General features: G+C 22.8%; 1 protein-coding gene across 1 annotated transcript; it reads right to left on the bottom strand.

Moving 5' to 3' along the window:
- Positions 1-10038: 10038 nt before the first annotated feature.
- Positions 10039-11238, bottom strand: HO173_008246 (uncharacterized protein; the record flags this gene model as incomplete). The annotated part of the gene is made up of 3 exons (XM_037310146.1): positions 10039-10892; positions 10963-11097; positions 11139-11238. 3 exons carry the CDS (start codon positions 11236-11238, stop codon positions 10039-10041), a joined length of 1089 nt encoding a protein of 362 aa, XP_037162932.1.
- Between the last annotated feature and the right edge of the window lie 10957 nt (positions 11239-22195).

The raw sequence follows: 22195 nt of genomic DNA, 5'->3' as shown, positions 1-22195 counted from the left end.
GTATTTAATATTTATTATAATAAATTATTAAATTTAATCTCTTCTACTTTAATTACTATAAAAAAATAAATTGTTAAATATATATAAAGAAATTAAAGAGTTAATATAAATATTTACGAATATTAAGCTATTCTTAATTTTAATTAAAATTTATTTTATTAAAAAATACGTTAATTCTAATAAGTATTAATATTAGATATAAAGAGAATATATATTTTATTTTATTTTAAGTATATTATTATAGAGTTTAATTTAAAGAATAATTATTTCTATAAAGATAATAAGACTTAAAGAAAAGAAAGTAAAAATAAAATATTTAAAATATTTAATAAATTTTAATAATTTAACGTCAATTAAATTAGATAAAAATAATTACTTATTAACTTATTCTCTTAGATCTTTTATCTTTTAATCTATATAAGCTATAATAATAATTATAATTATTATAATTATTATAAAGATAGTTAAGATTTTACTATATAATAGAACTTAATAAATATAATTTATTTAAACTTAAATCTTTAAAATTAAAGAGAAAGCGTTTTATTAATATTTAATTTAAGTTAAATAATATAAAGTAATTTAAAAATTTAATATACGCGATAAATATCTAAGCTTTTCTTTTCTTCTAAAACTTTTTTTTTATATTAATTCATTTTATTATAAGACTATCTTCTTTATATATTAAACTTCTATTTAAATAATCTAATTTTATTATAATAATACTTAAAATATAATATAATTATTTTTTATCTTTTAATAACTTTATATTAGAAGAAGTCTCTACGAGAGCCTTACGACGTCTCTATAGAAGCTTTATAAGACTTTATTTAAGTTTAAATAGAGGTATCTAGCTATTAAACGTAGATATTCTCGAATTAGATTTTTTTAACTAAGTTATTAATAATAATATCTACGCTTTATTTTAATCGATTATAGTTTAAAGAATATAGCTAGTTACTTCGAAGTAATATTAATTAAAATCGAGAGTAATACGCTTAATTATTAAAAATAGAGAATTAAAAATTCGAGAACGCTTAAATCCTCTATTAAAAATTAAAAAGCTAATTTTTTTAGAGAGTCGCTCGGGTAATAATTACGTCGAAGGCGGGTCTTAAAGCTAAAATTATTAGATAAGACGTCTTATATAAATAAGATTTTCGAGTAAAACGCTTTTTTTTATTAAGAATATTTTAGATAGAATAGCTTTATTTAAATAAGATTTTTAAATAGAATATTTTATTTTTAGATAGAACGCTTTAGAATAAAAAGTCTAAGTAAATATCTAAGAAAGAAACTGCGAGGCCGACTAAAATATATTTAAATTTAATTTATATACGCTAAGGCGAGATTATAAACTCGAAATATAACTTTATTTTTATAATATATCGACGTAAAGATAGAGCTATAGATCTTTTACTTAATAGTTTATAAAGATAAATTTTAAGTTTTATAAATAAATAGATATTTAGAAATTTTTAAGAAAGTAAACCTCGGAGTATAAGGCATGTTGTCCTTAAAATTATAGATCTTTCGAGAAAGATTCTCGAAATATCGCGATTTTTATACTATCTTCGAAGCTCGAGAATAAGCTCTTTAGAGAGGAAGATATTATTAATAGTAGCCTTTATAAAAGAACTCTACGATATTTCTATAGAAGTCTTATAAGGCTCTATTTAGATTTAAATAAAGATTTCTAGTTATTAAGCGTAGATATTCTTAAAACTAGCTTTTTTAACTAAGTTATTAATAATAATATTTATATTTTATTTTAGATTAATTATAGTCTAAAGAATCTAACTAATTATTTTAAAATAATATTAATTAAAACTAAGAATAATACGCTTAATTTTTAAAAATAGAGGGTTAAAGATTCGAGAACACTTAAATCCTCTATTAAAAATTAGAAATTTAATTTTTTTAGGGAGTTACTCGAGTAATAGTTACGTCGAAAATAAATCTCGAAATTAAAACTTTTAGATAGAACGCTTTATATAAATAAGATTTTCGAATAAAATATCTTATTTTAATAAGAATATTTCGGATAGAATAGTTCTATTTAAATAAGATTTTTAAATAGAATATTTTATTTTCGAGTAGAACGTTATAGGATAAAAAGCTTAAGTAGATATCTAGAAAAGAAATCTCGAGGTCGATTAAAATAGATTTAAATTTAATTTATATACGCTAAAGCGAGGCTATAAGTCTAGAATATAGCTCTATTTTTATAATATATTAATATAAAGATAAGACTATAGGTCTTTTACTTAATAGCCTATAAAGATAAATTTTAAATTCTATAAATAAATAAATATTTAAAAATCTTTAGAGGAGTAAACCTCGGAGTATAGGGTATGGTATCCTTAAAATCGTAGATCTTTCGAGAAAGATTCTCGAAATATCGCGATTTTTATACTATCTTTAAAGCTCGAGAATAAGCTCTCTAGAGAGAAAGATATTATTAGAAGTAGCCCTTATAAAAAAGTTCTACGACGTTCCTATAAGGGCTCTATAAGGCTCTATTTAGATTCAAATAGGGGTATCTAACTATTAAGCGTAGACACTCTCGAAACTAGCTTTTTTAGCTAAGTTACTAATACTTTAAGTTAATATATAAATAGATCGCGTAAAGAGCTTAACTTATATACGCTTAATCTATTTTTAATAGCTCTTTAAAAACGCTAATATTATTTTAAAGTATTAGATATAGCGTTAAAGTAAAGAGTTTACTAGATATTATCGCCGCTTTAATCGCTATTACTATTACTTTAATAGATATTATTTTTACTTTAATAAATATCGCCTTTATTTTAATAATATTAAAGCGGTAATAGAAATTAGATAATATATTAATATATATAAAAGAATAAGATAGAGCTAAACTAGAAAACCTTGAATTTATATATATAGTCAATTATTAATTTATTAGATCTACGCTTTTTAATTAAATATCGCGAATAAATAAATTAGCGTTCGTAATTATTAAAATCTCGTTCTTTCGCGCCTTTCTTATTAAAAAAATAGGTGTATATTATTAATATATAGAATAACTTTTTTATTTTCTATTAAAATTTTAAAATTTTTTTTAAATTTTAAAACGCTATTTATGCTTTTCGAATTTTTACGAATTTTGAAATTTAGTCTTATAATTATTAAAGCGCAAGGAATTCAAATATCGCTTATTAAAGTTCGCTTATCAAAGATCGCGGACAGCCGAACAGCCCTGATTAAAAAATAGATATATATTATTTAATTTTAAAATAACTTTTTTATTTTCTATTTAAAACTTGAGATTTTCTTTTAAAGTTATAGAACGAAATAAGAGCTTTTAGAGAAAAAGATAATTACTAAATTTAGTTATACGGATATTTAAAGGTAATTAATTTAAATATTATCTATTAAAAGTTCGCTTATTAAATTTACTCGATAGTTCTAATTAAAAAAAATGATTATAAATTTAATTTATAGGTCTTTACTCGTTTATTATATATAACTAACGCGAGCTATAATTTAAGCTTTACGCGAGATTTATTATTATTAAATTTTAATTAATCTTATAATTTTAAAGCTTTTCTTTTAATACGTAGTTTAAAAAAATTTATTCTATATATATATTATATTATTCGACTATCGTCTTTAAAGACTTACTTTTAAAAGATAATTTTATAATTTTATAATAAATAAATAAGATATTAAATAGAATAATTAATAGAATTTAATCTTTTATTAGCTAGTATTAAGTATTATAATTTAAATATTTAATTATATTTAATATTATAATTATAATCATCTTTATAATTATAATTAATATAAATTTAAACTTTCTATTAATATATAGATTTTTTTAAAAAATTTATATAAGTATAATTAAAAATTAATATTTTTCTTTTGAGCGTTATATACTTAGTAAGAAAGATTAAAATATCTATATTTATTTTATAATTATATATTAAAATTTATTTACTTTAAATTCTAGATATAAATATCTTTACTTTTAGATAAGATAAAGAAGCTATAAATTTAAAATCAAATATTATTAAGAGTTATCTACTCTTTTCTATTATATTTTAAATATTTATAATTATTAATATATTCGCTAATAAGAAATATATATTATTATTATATGAATTTAATCGCGATATTAATAATATCTTTAGAAACTAAAGTTATTAAATATAGAAATCCTCGTTAATATAAAAGATATATTATTATTATATAATCTTAATCTCGATATTAATAGTAAGTTTAAGAATTAAAGTTATTAAATATAGAAATACCCGTTAATAAAAAGATATAATATTATTATACGAATTTAATCTCGATATTAATAGTAAGTTTAAGAATTAAAGTTATTAAATATAGAGATATCTATTAATAAGAAAGATATATTATTATTATACGAATTTAGTCGCGATATTAATAATAACTTTAAAAATTAAAGCTATTAAATATAGAAATACCCGTTAATAAAAAAGATATAGTATTATTATACGAATTTAATCTCGATATTAATAGTAACTTTAAGAAGTAAAGTTATCGAATATAGAGATATCTATTAATAAGAAAGATATATTATTATTATATAAATTTAATCGCGATATTAATAGTAGTTTTTGAAATTAAAGCTATTAAATATAAAGATATAATCTTTAATTTAATATAAATTTTAGAATAGAAAGCCTCTTTTATTAGAGTAGTAGTATTTTTATAAATATATATTTATAGAAGTAAAGGCCTATAAATTAAATTTATAAGTTTTTTTTAATTAGAGCTATCGAGTAAGTAGATAAGCGAACTTTAATAAGCGAACTTTAATGAGCGATATTTGAATTCCTTACGCTTTAATAATTATAAGACTAAATTTTAAAATTCTTAAAGATTCGAAAATTATAAATAGCGCTTTAAGATTTAAAGAAGAAATCTTAAAATTTTAATAGAAAATAAAAAAGTAATTCTATATATTAATAATATATATCTATTTTTTTAATAAGAAAGGTATAAGAGGACGAAATTTTGATAGTTACGAATATTAATTTATTTATCTATAATAAGTTAGTCGATCTAGCTAAAAAGCGTAGAGAACCCGAATTAATAATTAGCTATATATATAAATTCAAGGTTTTTAAGCTTAGCTCTATCTTATTTTATATATACTAATTTAAATTAATTTAAAAAAAGTTATTTTCTAAATATAAAATATATAAAGTTATTAGATTAAGTATAATAATTAAATATTATTAATTAAATCTAATAAATAGAATAATAATTATAATATCTTAGTTTTAACTTAAAATAGTTTTTTTTATTATATTTTCTTTTATAAAAAGTACGTCTAGACTTTAATAATACTATATTATTACTTATAAATTTATATCTTATTATAATTATTTAAGAAGTTATATATCTTTTAATTATAAAGTAATTCTTTTTATATAAAATATATATAATTAGGCCGCTAGATATTAATTAGTAATTTTCTTTATTTATAACTATTAAAAAGTAAGTTATATTATTAAAATCGCTCGCTAATCTTATTCTTATAATTTCTTAAAATATAATTAATATAGAGATTTAAATTCGAAACGAATTAATTAAATTTAAAATTATATAAATTAAGATCTTCTTTATTACTTAAGCGAATATAATTTAAGAAATAATTAAATTTATTAATTTCTATAATTCGCGGATTTTCTTAAATATATAAATTTTAAAGTCTAATTGATAATAATATAATTAATATATATAATTAATTTATTATTTAATTTAAATATATATAATTAATATAACTATATATCTTTCTTATTTATAATTATACTTCTTAAATTTTATATATAATCTTTTAATTTTTATCTTCGCGAAGTTTTATTTTTACTTTACTTTAATAATTTAAACGAGTTTAAATTAATAGTTAATAAATTATTAAAAAAATTTAAATTTCTATAATTATTAAGTTAATAGCTTTAATAAATAATAATATTATAAATTAATAATTTATAATTAATATTATAATTAATTACTATATTAAGAGATATATCGCTATTAAGTATATATTTAATTTATAAAAATAATATTATTAATCTAATTTAATAATAAAATATAGAGAAAAATAATTTTATTTTATTTAGATATAGATAATATTATAATATAAATATTATAATAATAAAAAGAATTTTTAAAAAAGAAGAGAGTAAATTAGAAAAGAATAATATTAAATATTTATTATTAAGCTAATTAATATTGTATAATTAAAAATTTATTAAAATAAAATATTATTTAAAGAAAATTAAATTTAAACGTTAATTAAAAAGCTAATTAAAAAAAATTAATTTTTTATTAATAATATATATTCTAGAGCTATGAATAAGCGCTTTTTTTTATATTTTAAATATATTTTAAATATTCATAACTATATATATACACGCTCTCTTATATTCTATATATTTTCTTTTTATATATATAATATATTTATTAAAGATAATCTTATTAATCTTATTAATTTCTATTTCATTTTATATTTACTAATTATAAAAAAAGCTCTTTATTTTAATATTATAACTTTATTAATTCGTTATTCTTAAATATTAGATTATTTATAGCTTACGATTAATTCACTTACTTTCTTCTCTTCTTCTATTATAAAAATAAGAGAAGATATTATTTCTTTTTTATCTTCGTCTATAATAAAATTATTATTATTCTTATAAAATAAAAGATATTCATTTAAAAATAAGACCTCTTAATTAAAAGCGAAGAATATAATACTTTAATAATTTAATATCTAAATAAAAGATATTATAATATTACTTAAATAAAAGAAAGACGTATTAATAAGAAAGATTTTAAAGCTTAAAAAAAAATTTACTATAATAAAAGATTTAATTCTTATATATAGAAGATTTAAATAATAATTAATTTAATTAATTAAATTATTAAAGCGTTTAAACTAGATTTTAATTCTATATTAACGCCTAATAAAATTTATTTAATAATTTTAAGATATTAATATATATTTTTATTAATAAAATTAATAATTAGAATATTAATTAAAAAGATTTAATTTTTAATTCTAATATTTAAAATAATATAGCGATAAACGAGTAATATTAAAAGAAATTAAATATATATTATATTAAATAAAAAAGCGTTAATAGCTAAATTAATTAGAGTTTTAAATTAATTAAATTAAATATTAATTTTATATTAGTATTATTACATATTATTATATATATAGCTATTAATTATATTTCTAATTAAAAAAAGTTAATTTTTAATTTAAATATTAAAAATAATATAATAATATATTATTAAAATAATATAAGTTTCTATTATAATAAGAAGATAGAATTTATATATTAAATATTAATCTTATTTTATTTCTAATATTTTATTTATTTATATATCTTTTTTAATTACTCTTTAAATATCTTAATTTTAAAATATTATCTAAATCTTTATTTAATATAAACTTAATTTTATTTATTTAATAATACTTAATATAAAATATTAATAAGTATATTTTAATATAAAGATAATAATAAACTTTATATTCTATTTAATATTAATAAAAAAAATAAAAAAATATAGTAATAGATAAAGATAGTATAAGCTATATAGAATTAATTTAAATTTAATAATAATTATTAGTCTATTTATTAAGGCTTAAAAATTAAGAAATTCTAGAACTAAATATATATTTATTAGTTTCGACGAGTTATATATTATTCATTATTACTATAATAAAATTCTAATTTATTTATTTATAAACTATAAAATAAATAATATAATAGTATATATTAAGTTTAAAGAATATATTAAGAAATCTAATTTTAATAATTTATAATAAATAAGTTTAATTAATAGTTATAAAAATTAAATATATTTTTAAATTAGATAATAGAAACTATTAATAAATAAAATAATAAATAAAAAGTCTAGCTTATTATTTACTCTAAAAATACTATTATTAAAATTCTCTTAAAATATTAAAAGATCGAAAGCTTATATATAAAGATTTCTCGAAATAATTTTATTACTAAATTATAAATAATAATATTTTATTTATAAGTATTAATTATTTTAAGATATTATAATTTTAATATTATCTTAACTTTAATATATAATTAAAATTAAAATTTATTATAAAGAATTAATTAATACGAAAAACTATAGAGCTAGAAATAAAATTACTAGAAAATTTATTAATCGATAATATTAAAATCTCTCTAATTTTAAATTATTAATTATCTATAATAATTTTAATTCTTTTTATTAATATTAATTAGTAATAATATAAAAATTTTATAAATTTTAAATATATCGAAGCTAAATATATTAATTAAAATTTATAAGTATTATTAATTTAATTTTTATAAAATATAAGATTTAAATTTATATATTTAGATTTATAATTAATAATACTAGTAATAATAATATACTCTTTAATAATTTAATTACTTATCTTTCTATTTTTATAATAAATAATTTACTTAATATTAAAAAATTCAAATTTTAAAATTATTTATAATATATTTTTTATATAATATATATTATTTAATTAGTTTTAAAAGAACTTCTAAATAATATTAGAGTTATTTTAATTTTTTTTAAAAGAGTTAGCGTAATAAAAAAGATAAGAATTAAATTTAAATAAATATAGTTAATCTATTAATAACTCTAATAAAAATATAATATATCTTATTATTATTCTAATTATTATATTATTAATTACGAATAAAAATCTATAAATTAAATATATTTTTTTTTTTTAAATTAGAGCTATCGAGTAAGTAGATAAGCGATCTTTAATAAGCGAACTTTAATAAGGGATATTTGAATTCCTTGCGCTTTAATAATTATAAGACTAAATTTCAAAATTCTTAAAAATGCGAAAAGTATAAATAGCGCTTTAAAATTAAAAAAAAAGCTTAAAATTCTAATAGAAAATAAAGAAGTAATTCTATATATTAATAATATATATCTATTTTTTTAATAAGAGAGACGTAGAAGAGCGAGATCTTAATAGTTATAAATACTAATTTCTTTATTTATAATAAATTAGCCGATCTAATTAAAAAGCGTAGAGAACTCGAATTAATAATTAGCTATATATATAAATTTAATATTTTTAAGCTTAACTCTATCTTATTCTTTTATATATATTAAAATTTAAATTTAAAAAATTATTATATATATTAATATTAGTGATTAACGTAAAAAGATATTTTTTATATTATAAACTAAACGACTTTAAGATAAAAATATTTTAATATTAGATAAATATTAATTTTTTAAAAAAAGTAATATTATTAGAAACGCTTTTTTAAACTCTTCTAGAATATTAAGATTTATTAAAATTTAATTTATTAAATATTAATCCGCGCTCTACTTCTTTATATTAGTATTATATATAATTTAAAAAATAGATTAACTATCTATTTAAGATTAAATAATAAAAAATTAATATAAATAAAAATTATAATTTAGATATCTAAATAACTTTCGATTAATTTCTAATAGATTTAATATTTAATTTAGCTTATTAACTTTTTTTATAAGTTTATAAAATAAATAAATAAATAAAAGAAGATTATAATTTATTATATTTTAATATATATAATTATTTATTTAATTACAAGTAAAGGCCTATGAATTAAATTCATGGAGTTGGATTTTTCTAAGTTAAATCAAATTTTAGCCCTAGCCCTAAGTCAAATCGAACTCTGATCGCTTACTATACGTTTTTGACCTATATATAGATATATATGTACGGAGAGAGGCGCGCTAAGGCCTAATTAGGAAGGTGTATTGAGTGTGGAGGATTGATTCGTAATAATTGCCCATAAAAAACAGAGAAAGGCCATATCCTTATGGCAAGAAGTATCGAAATATTGGAAAGAAATGGAGACAACATGCCAATTAGTGGTGTGAATCCCACATTATCTCCTACCGCAGTGAAATCTTTCGAATAATGAAATAGCTGTCAGAGCAAGACATCGGACGGTTTCAATTCGTCCAAATATGTATCGTCCGAACTTCCTTCTACAGTGGCCCACTTGGCTGCGATCGACGTAGTAGGTCCTTCTCTTGTGTGCTCATTGCAGTGATGTACCACAATGTGATATTGTCTAGGCATGCAGAGATAGCAGGCCAAATTGTAGTGTCGTTCTCCGCCTGCTGAGTGGTGATTTGCCGTGGAACCGTGGAGAGCATATGACGTGGGATCTTGGAGAGCTGAGCCGTGTTCTTGATGATGGTGGCCTTGTTGTCGCTTGGTTTCTCCGCAGTGTTCTCCGCATGTGCCTGCTGCAGTGGTTCCTTCTCTTGCATTGACTGAGTGGACTGGTGTGAGATCGTGGAGAGCAGAGCTGTTGTGTCACTGCTGCTGCTGACTGTCTCCGTAATATTCTCCGCAGTGTATTGTTCCTCCTCTTGCTTAACTGAGTGCTCTTGCTGAGTGGCTGGCTGAGTGGATGACTGAGTGGATTGGTGAGCTGGCTGAGTGGCTGTCTGCTTCGCTTGTAAGGCCTCTTGTCTCGCCCATATCAATGCAGTGGGGACGACAGGCCAAGTTGCAGTGGTGTTCTCCGCTTGCTGAGTGATGATTTGATGTGGAACCGTGGAGAGCATATGACGTGGGATCTTGGAGAGCTGAGCCGTGTTCTTGACGATGGTGGCCTTGTTGCCGCTTGGTTTCTCCGCAGTGTTCTCCGCATTTGCCTGTTGTAGTTCCTCCTCTTGCTCCTCCTCTTGTAGAGTATCAGACTGAGTGGCTAGCTGAGTGGCTGACTGAGTGGATGACTGATATGACGTGGGATCTTGGAGAGCTGAGCCGTGTTCTTGACGATGGTGGCCTTGTTGCCGCTTGATTTCTCCGTAGTGTTCTCCGCATTTGCCTGTTGTAGTTCCTCCTCTTACTCCTCGTCTTGTAGAGTATCAGACTGAGTGGCTAGCTGAGTGGCTGACTGAGTGGATGACTGATATGACGTGGGATCTTGGAGAGCTGAGCCGTGTTCTTGGTGCTGGGGGCCTTGTTGCCGCTTGGTTTCTCCGCAGTGTTCTCCGCATTCGCCTGTTGTAGTTCCTCCTCTTGCTCCTCCTCTTATAGAGTATCAGACTGAGTGGCTAGCTGAGTGGCTGACTGAGTGGATAACTGATATGACGTGGGATCTTGGAGAGCTGAGCCGTGTTCTTGACGATGGTGGCCTTATTGCCGCTTGGTTTCTCCGCAGTGTTCTCCATAGTGTTCTCCGCAGTGTTCTCCGCATTTGCCTGTTGTAGTTCCTCCTCTTACTGCTTAATGCAGTGGGGATGACAGGCTAAGTTGCAGTGGTGTTCTCCGCTTGCTGAGTGATGATTTGATGTGGAACCGTGGAGAGCATATGACGTGGGATCTTGGAGAGCTGAGGCGTGTTTTTGACGATGGTAGCCTTGTTGCCGCTTGGTTTCTCCGCAGTGTTCTCCGCATTTGCCTGTTGTAGTTCCTTCTCTTACTCCTTAATGCAGTGGGGATGACAGGCCAAGTTGCAGTGGTGTTCTCCGCTTGCTGAGTGATGATTTGATGTGGAACCGTGGAGAGTATATGACGTGGGATCTCGGAGAGCTGAGCCGTGTTCTTGACGATGGTGGCCTTGTTGCCGCTTGGTTTCTCCGCAGTATTCTCCATAGTGTTCTCCGCAGTGTTCTCCGCATTTGCCTATTGTAGTTCCTCCTCTTACTCCTCCTCTTATAGAGTATTAGACTAAGTAACTAGCTAAGTAGTTAACTAAGTAAATTACTAAGCTAATAGAGTAGATAGTATTAATTAAGCGGCTGGTCGAGTAGTATATAGAGGAGAACGATGGCTGTAAATCCGTTCGGGCTCTTTTTAAGAGCTTTCTAACGCGTTTATAAGCAGTAGTAAGTAGCTGTTAGGCTCGCTTACGGCCTCGATTACTAGTAATAGCGGATTCGCGTTAATAGAGGCTCTAAGAGGCGGGTAAAAGGGGTATACATGCCTAAAGCGTTTAGTAACGTTTCCGCGAGGGGTATCGAGAACGATTGTATTCATATTAGTGGAATTAGTAGAATTAATAGAGTGGTGGAAGAATAATAGTTACACAAACAAATAAACAGATAAAAGAATTATTATTCAATTCTGAATACGTCTAATATAACTATTATAACTACCATATTTAAATATTCATTTTATTTACCAATAGTAGGTCAAACTTCATTATTTTTATAACGTTAGAAAGCGCAAACTAAGCTCTATAATTTACGAAATTATAAAGTAACAGCATCCGTAGAAAGCTGATTATTTCAGAGTATAAAACTTCTATATATAAATTTTTAATAAGAGAGCTTAGGAGGGCTAGCGGGCTAATTTAGCCGATCTAACTAAAGAGCGTAGTAACCCTAAATTTATAATTGGCTATATATATAAATTCAAGATTTTCTAGTTCAGCTCTATCTTATTCTTTTATATATACTGATATAGATAAAGAGCTTAATAAATTAAGAAGAAAAAGAATTTCTTAGATTTTTTTTTAAAGTTTTTAAGATAATTTATAAGGAATTAGTTATTTATTATAGTTAAATTTAATTAAATTTAGACTATCTATATAGATAAGCTACGCTTTTATATCTAAATTAATATATATAAAAGAATAAAATAAAGCTAAGCTATAAAATCTTAAATTTTTATATATAACTAATTATAAATTTAGAGTTATTACGCTCTTTAATTAGATCGACGAAATTAATCTACTAGCTCTCTTAAGCTTTCTTATTAAAAATTTATATATAAAAGTTTTAGACTTCAAAATAACTAGTTTTCTACGAATACTATTACTTTATAATTTCGTTAATTATAGAGCTTAGTTTACGCTTTCTAACGATATAAAAATTATAAAGTTTAATCTACTATTAATAAATTAAATAAATATTTAAATATAATAATTATATTAACGCGTTCGGCCTTTCACCTATTTATGTAATTATTATTCACTACTACTCTATTAATTCTATTAATTCTATTAATATAAATATAATTATTCTTAATACCCCTCGCGGAAACGTTACTAAACGCTTTAAATATATAAATTCTTTTATTTATCTCTTTAAGCCCCTACTAACGCCTCTAAACTATCTTATAATAAATTCGTTATTATTAATAAGCGAGGTCGTAATCGAGCTTAATAGCTATTTACTACTATTTATAAACGCGTTAAAAAGCTAAAAAGAGTTTAAACGAATTTATAATTATTATTTTCCTCTATATACTTCTTCTCTTAAATTAGCGATACTCGATTAATCGCTTAATTAATATTATCTACGCTATTAGCTTAGTAATTTACTTAACTAAATCGTTAGTTAGTTATTTAATAATTTACTTAATTAACTATTTAGCTAATTACTTAGTTTAATACTCTATAAGAGAAGAAGTAAGAGAAGAAATTATAATAGATAAATATAAAGAATTTACGAAGAATATTACGGAGAATACTACGAAGAAATTAAGTAATAATAAGATTATTATCGTTAAGAACACGGCTTAACTCTTTAAGATTCCACGTTATATACTCTCTACGATTCTATACTAAATTATTACTTTATAAGCGAAGAATACTACTATAACTTAATCTATTATTTCTATTATAAGTAAAGACTCATAAATTAAATTTATAGAGTTAGATTTTTCTAAGTTAAATCGAATTTTAGCCTTAGCTCTAAGTTAAATTAAACTCTAATCGCTTACTATATATTTTTAACCTACTTTTATTACTATAAAATTAATTTTATCTATATAATATATAGATATATATATGTAAAGAGAGGCGTATTAAGACTTAATTAGAAAGGTATATTAAGTATAAAGAATTAATCTATAATAATTATCTATAGAAAATAGAGAAAGATTTTATTCTTATAGTAAGAAGTATCGAAATATTAAAAAAAAATAGAGATAATATACTAATTAGTAGTGTAAATTCTATATTATCTTCTATCGTAGTAAAATCTTTCGAATAATAAAGTAGTTATTAGAGTAAGATATCGAACGATTTTAATTCATTTAAATATATATTATTCGATATTCCTTCTATAGAGGTTATAGTAATATATTATATTAATATAGTAGAAATAATAGACTAAGTTATAGTAGTATTCTTCGCTTACTAAGTAATAATTTAATATAAAATCGTAAAGAGTATATAATATAGAATCTTAAAGAGCTAAGTCGTATTCTTAACGATAGTAGTCTTATTACCGCTTAATTTCTCCGTAATATTCTTCGCATTTACCTATTATAATTCCTTCTCTTACTTCTTTTTTTATAGAGTATTAAATTAAGTAGCTAGTTAAGTAATTAACTAAGTAAATAATTAATATAATATAAGATCTTAAAGAGTTAAGTCGTATTCTTAATAATAATAATCTTATTACCGCTTAGTTTCTCTATAGTATTCTTCGTATTTATCTATTATAATTTCTTCTCTTACTTCTTAATATAGTAGAGATAATAGATTAAATTATAGTAATATTCTTCGCTTACTAAGTAATGATTTAATACGAAACTATAGAGAGTATATAACGTGGGATCTTAGAGAGCTAAGCCGTATTCTTAACGATAATAGCTTTATTACCACTTGATTTCTCTATAGTATACTTCGTAGTATTCTCCGTAGTATTCTCCGCATTTATCTATTATAGTTTCTTTTTCTACTTCTTCTCTTATAAAGTATTAGACTAAGTAGCTAGCTAAGTAAGAGCTCTTTTTAAAGATTTTTTAACGCGTTTATAAGTAGTAGTAAATAGCTATCAAGCTCGCTTATAGTCTCGATTATTAGTAATAGCGAATTCGCTAAAGAGTAGTCTAGAAACGATATTTAGAATCTAATACGCGTTAAAAGATTTTAAAATAGAGTAATAAAGAATAGATAGAGAAGAAAGATACGTTTTAAGAGGATATTAATAGGGGCTCTAAGAGGCGAATAAAAGAGATATATATATCTAAGATATTAAGTAACCTTTAGGCGAGGGGTATCGAAAACGATTATATTTATATTAATAGAATTAATAGAATTAATAAAATTAATAAAATTAATAGAATTAATAGAATAGTAAAAGAAGAATAATTATATAAATAGGTGAAAGGATTATTATTCGATTCTAAACGCGTCTAGTATAACTACTATAACTATTATATTTAAATATCTATTTAATCTATTAATAGTAAGTTAAACTTTATAATTTTTATAGCGTTAGAAAGCGTAAAGCGAGCTTTATAATTTGAGGAATTATGAAGTAACTATATATATTATAAGCTGAGTACTTTAAAGTGTAAAACTTCTATATATAAATTTTTAATAAGAGAGGCGTAAGAGGATTATCGAGTTAACTTAGCCGGTCTAACTAAAAAGCGTATAGAACCTAAAATTATAATTAACTATATATATAAATTTAAGGTTTTTAAGCTTAGCTCTATCTTATTCTATTATATATACTAATATTAATATAATATATTACTATAATAACGTTATAAGAGACGAATCTACTATAATAATTATAGCTATTTAGATCTCTATAGAAGAACTATTAAATAATATATATTTAAATAAATTGAAATTATTCGATATCTATAGCTATTTTATTATTCGAAAGATTTTACTACGATAAGAGATATTATAGAATTTACACTACTAATTAATACGTTATCTTTATTTCTTTCTAATATTTTAATACTTCTAATTATAAGAATATAGCCTTTCTCTATTTTTTATAGAAAACTATTATAAATCAATTTATTACACTCGATATATCTTTCTAATTAAACTTTAGCGTATCTTTCTTCGTATATATATATCTATAAATTATATAGATTAATGAAATAACTTTATATTATATAATATTAAGAACTATTTCTTAATAATAGTTTTAATTAAAAAAATAGATTATAAATTTAATTTATAAGTTTAAATTTGTTATAATAATATAAAATTAAAAAAACTAAATTAAAAAATTAATATTAAAAAATAATTATAAATAAAATTTTATTGAGAAGCGCTTAAAAGAATATTTTAAAATTATTAAGGTATTAATATAAGTAGTTAATTATAAAGAGTTAAGGGAATAAATTAACTAAATAAAAATATACTTAATTAAGCGATAGAATTCGAGATTAAATATTTAAATAATAAGAATAAATATAATTAGTTTTAGTAATATAGAAAAAATAATAAGTTTTCTAATTATTATTCTAATTATAATCTTACTTTTAATCTTTATAAAGCTTCTTTTAATAATCTAATAAATCTTTTAATCTTAAAATAATAAAAGAAATTAAAATCTAAATACGCTATAATCGTTTAAATAACTTATAATATTTTTATTTTTTCGCGAAGACTATTACGTATAAGCGATATTTCTTAATAATTAAAAGATATTATAATATTTAAAAGTATTATTTATTAATAATATTCTATATTTTAATAATAATTCTTTATATAAAATATTAAGAAAATAAATTTAAATAAATTAGACTCGATTTTAAAGAAGATCTTAATCTATAAAATTAAATTAAAAAGGCTAATAGTACTTTATATAATAACTTAATAAATAATTATAATAATTATATTAATAAAGATATTAAATTTATGAAAAGTACTTTTATAAGTCTAATATTTATAAATTTATTAATATATATAATTAATACTTTATAATATATAAAGAGATAATTAATAAGTTTATAATTAGAGAAGATTAATAATAATAAATTTAGCTTCGATAAAGAGATCTAAAATAATTTAAAAAGCGAATTTATTTATAAATAATTAATAAGTTTAATTAGATAAAGATAAATTTAAGATATTTAAAAAAATTATAATAGAGTAGAATAAAAGAGTAGTGAAGAATTTAAGAAAAGAATAAATATTAAGTTTATTAAGCTTATCTAACGCGTTAAGATAAATATATAAATAAAGATAATTATAGAATTTTATTCTTATAATATTTAAAGATTTAAAATTTAAAAGATTTTTTTATATTATAATTTTAAAAAGAAGAATAAAGACGTTTATAGTTTTAATTAATATTTTAATTATTACTATTCATAAGAAGATAAATAGCTATATTAACTTACTCTTTATTATTAGAACTAGTATAGATACGATATTAGTATAAGTAAGATAAAACGAGAATAATAAGACTATCGAACTATATATGTGGGAAGAAGATATAATATAATAGGGGATGTCTTCGTTAAGGCCCGCTAGCTATAGAACTAAGAGATATATTAAGAATACGCTCGTAATACTATCTCTCTCTCTTAAATAGTTATAGCCTTTATAATTAATAGATCGAAGATGTAGATCTATTAATTATCTTATATCTTTAAATATCTATAGTCTATATAGTTCTTAACTGAAGAGGATTAAGATCCTAGAGATATAGCTATATCTTATCTATATACTAGTAAGATTCTCTAAGTTCTTCTTTTATTTAGTCTACTTACTATAGACCTTCGAAATAATTAAATAATTTTATTATATATATATATATTATACTCGCTAAAAATTCATAAAAATAAAGAACTTTTAATATTTGAAACTTTTAATATAATACTTATTCTTAGCGACGGTAGCAGTAGTAATAGGCTTTATATAAATTTTTTATATTAGTCTCGTTGTTAACTAGAGGTATAGCGAGTATAGAGAGTTTAATTTAAAGAAAATCGGTGGAAGAATAAGTAAGTAATAATTATAATTATCTTAGTGATCTATGATAATTTTTAAGTCGATATTTTAATGTAAAGGATTTTAATAAAATGATGCGATGTGATTAATCGAGGGCTTTCGAATCGAATCGAATCGAATTAAGCCGTAGGCGCTAGAAACTCTAATTTAATATCAAGTGAGTTTCTCTATAGAATGTCATATAATCGATATCGATAGAGGCTATCGACGGGGATAGTAAGGCCTATAGATAATGTACTATAGCTTCGAAGGATCTTCACGTATATAATAATAAGGGGAGTCTGATTAGTGAGCTTGATATAAGGTAATTATTCAGTAATATAAGTCTAAGAAATCGATTTTCGAATGTGAAAAATAGAGCTATTCTAAAGATATCGAACGGTTTTAATTCGTTTAAAAACGCGATATCCGAGGATTTATCGATGCTCACGCTGATTTCGATTACATTTTTCTACTTAATAAGTTTACTATATTTTTAATCATAGATAGTTCTAATAACTAAGCTTATATTTCTTCTCGCTATTTATATCGAGATCGATATATTTACTATACTTTTATATATAAGTCTAATTCTTATTTATAAAATCCTCTATCTTAGTAAGACTTAAATCTTTTATATTAAAAGTAAAACGAGTTATAATTAAGATACCCTTTTTTATATTAGTCTCGATCTTTACTTTTATATATTACTCCGCGAATCTTTTAATCTTCTTTTCGATAAATTTCTTAATAGATTATTAATATTAAAGCTATATTTTTATAATATATTCCTTTAACTTAGACGTAGTTTAATCTCTTATTATTAAATAAATTAAGTTATAAAAACGAAGTTTCGATTTCTTTTATATATCGTTTATTAGACTCTTATTTCTAAGATCGTTAAGACTATTATTTCTAAAATTATATTCGATATATTTAATAAGATTATTATAGAATTTAAGAAATAATTAACTTCCTTAACTTATTTTATTATAAATATATTAATAGATTATTCTAAGAATAAATAAGAGTATCTTATATATATTACTTAAATAATTTAAAAGATTATCGACTATAGAGTATAAGCGATATTATTATCTAATAAATATATATTAATTAACTTTCTCTTTAAGTCTTACTATAATATAAGTAATTTTAAAAATATCGATAGAGAAATAATTATTATTATAGATAAGCTTATCTTAGATTCTTATTTTCTAATTATTAAATAATATTAAATTAATACTTATAAAGATAGATAAATCTAGTAGTATTAGACTAAATAGCTATCTAAGTAGAAAGCTTGCTTTCTCATTACTCAAGACTGAAATTACAAAATATTCGACAACTATAAATTTAAGGTTGGCCAATCAGATCCTCGAATTTCACGATTTCTAGTCTAAAACACACCTTATTTCTTCATTTTCGTTCTAAACACGGGTATATCCAAAAGAGGAAGCACCATAAGGCTGAACCTCGAATATCAACTTTATTAAATTATTCTATTTAATTCCTTTAACATTACGTAATAAATGATAATAAAGTAAATTTATAGAGTTATAGAGTTAATTATACGCTTTCAAATAAAGTAGCGAAGACGAAATTTAATAAAGTATTCGTAAAGATATACTAAAAACTAAGATTTTTATTCAAATTATCGAGCTTGCGAGAAGAGCCCCTCCGACAGAAGCCCTCGGAGAGCCCCCGGAGGGTTAGGGGGTTTCAGGGGGTCTCCCCTAAGTATGTCAAATAAATTATAACGTCTCTCTCGATTCTTAGTGAACTATAACGTCTCTCTCTAACGTCTCTCTCTAACGTCTCTCTCGATTCTTAGAGTTAGATCCCTTAAAATCCCTTAAACACTTCGAAGCTCTTTAAGGGCTCTCCGAGAGCTTCTGTCGAGGGGCTGTTAAAGCAAGCTTAAAATCAATTAAATATCACTAAAATAATCAAATTTCGAGCTTGCTTTGACAGCCCCTCGACAGAAGCTCTCGGAGAGCCCTTAAAGAGCCCTCGAAGGGTCCGAGGGGTTTTAGGGGATCTCCCTGAGAATCAAAAATAGTTAAAAACCAGTACTTGGCAAGCTTTTCACTACTGGGAAGGACACGCCCCAGCACATATTTTTCGATGAAATTAATCGATATCGATTTACTTTAACGAAATCTCGTAGAGTAAATAATAGTAGGAATAAAGGCGAAGGCGGAGTAGAGATATTAGGCGAGTTTTAGTCTTATATTTTCGATACTTCGTAATATCGCTAATATAGATTCTTAATAGATAGAGATCGCTATATCTACGATATATAAAGTCGTAGCGAATTTAAAAGCGAATATCTCGTATATAGATCTTCGTAGATAAGATAGAGCTAATTATAATATATAGATAATCGACGATATAAAGATATATATCTTAGTATTAATATAGATAAATTTAATATAGACTAAAGTAAATTATATTCTCGATCGCGAGATATCTTAATTCTCTAATAGATATAATAATTCTAAATATAAGTAGTTACTATCGTTCTTATTCCTCGCTAGTAATATTCTCTTTTAAGTAGTTTATAAATATATATTATCTCGAAATAACCGTAGAATAGTTAATTATATATCTCTCGAATAACATCGATATATATATTATCGAATATTTATAAACGATTCTTATAATAAAGTATCTCGTCTTATACGAAGTACTTATTAAGAGTAATTCCTTAAAACTTATCCTTATCTTCGACGATATCGTTACGGATTTTCATATAATAGTCGTCTTTCTTATTAGCTTCTACTATCTTGTGGTAGATAGAATCGTCGATTATATGAAAATTTAAGGAACTCATGATGTGTTGAATGTAGGTAAAGATGGATCGGAGAGGTCTATTGCAATATCGAATAGTGTCTTTGTCGAGTGAAATGGAGAGATCTCTGGAACTCCGGTACTGTGAAGGCGTGCGCGAGTCGAGAAAGGTGGTAGATCTCTGTGTTGAGAGTCGAAATTTGACTGTGACGCTCGAAATAGTGTTGTTTCTTTTGTTTCTTGATCGATTAAGTCGTCGTTAAGACTATAAGTACTTTAAATAGTATCCTTTCGAATAATAGGAAGTCCGCCGGGGGTCTCTTAGCCGGTGATAGACTTTGTGCGGGGAATGGAGCGGAGAAGGATTTTTTGTATTCGATGTAGGGGACTTGTTTTTTGATGGATTAGGCTACCGTTGATAATGTAGATTATTTAATATAGATTCTTTCGAATAATATAGGTGTTTAATGATTTAAATGTATGGTAAGACTTCTATATAATAGAAATACCCAGCGTCTTCTTTATTAGACTCGGTCGCTTGCTTCGAGCAGAAAGTGAAAACCCGTCAATTCTCTTCGCCGGGGGGGGGGTATAAAGGAGCTTTATTATAATATCAGGACTAGTATAAATGCGATACTAGTATGGGTGAGGTAGAATGAGAATAATAAGGCTATCGAACTATGTAGGTGAGCAGAAGGCATGATATGATAGGGGATGTCTCCGTCAAGGCCCGCTAGCCATAGGGCTAAGGGGTGTGTTAAGGGTACGCTCGTAACATTTATATTCTCTCTCTCTTTATAAAGAAGAATAAATATATTCTATATATCTTAAGTAAATTATTCTATAAATATAGAAATTTTAATTAAGATATCTTATATATATATTATATTATAATATAACATTATAGATATATTATATTCTAAAATATATTATTAAAATTTTAAATCTATATTAGAAAGATAATATAATATCTAATTCTATTTATATTATATTCGAGTACGATATAATATTACTTAATAAAGAATATTTTATAGAATATATTAAATCTTTTCGGCTAGTAAGATAACGCGTAATATAGCTAGCGAGCTTTATTAAAAATTAAATAAAAATAAAATAAAAATTAAAAAATAAATTATTAAAAGAGTTATTATTAAAGAAATCTACTAGTAGATCTTATAATAAAGAATCTTTAATAGTATCTTTCTCTTATTTAAAAGCTTCTTTTTAATAATATTTAGAATTTAATACGCGTTAAAAAACTTTAAAATAGATTAAAAAAAAAAAAGAGAAGAAAGACGCGTCTTAAGAGATAATATTATTAAATTAAAAGATATTATCGCTAGCTTAAAATAAATCTATAAAAAAAAATTAAGCTCTTTTTAAGAATCTTTTAACGCGTTTATAAATAGTAATAGATAATTATTAAGCTCGCTTATAGCCTTAATTACTAATAATAATAAATTCTTTAAAAAACGATTTAAAGATATTAATAGAGACTTTAAAAGACGAAAAAAAGAAATATATATATCTTAGATATTTAATAATCTTTAAATAAGAGATATTAAAAATAAATATATTTATATTAATAAAATTAATATAGTTAATAGAAAGATAGAAGAATAATAATTATATAAATAAGTAAATAAATTAGTTAAATCTAAACGTGTTTTATATAATTATATTTAAATACTACT

Source organism: Letharia columbiana, assembly GCF_014066305.1.
Source record: "Letharia columbiana isolate WasteWater2 chromosome Unknown Sc0000029_s0, whole genome shotgun sequence".
NCBI lineage: Eukaryota > Fungi > Ascomycota > Lecanoromycetes > Lecanorales > Parmeliaceae > Letharia > Letharia columbiana.
The sequence above is the reverse complement of the archived record's forward strand: the minus strand, read 5'-3'. Positions and strand labels throughout refer to the sequence as shown.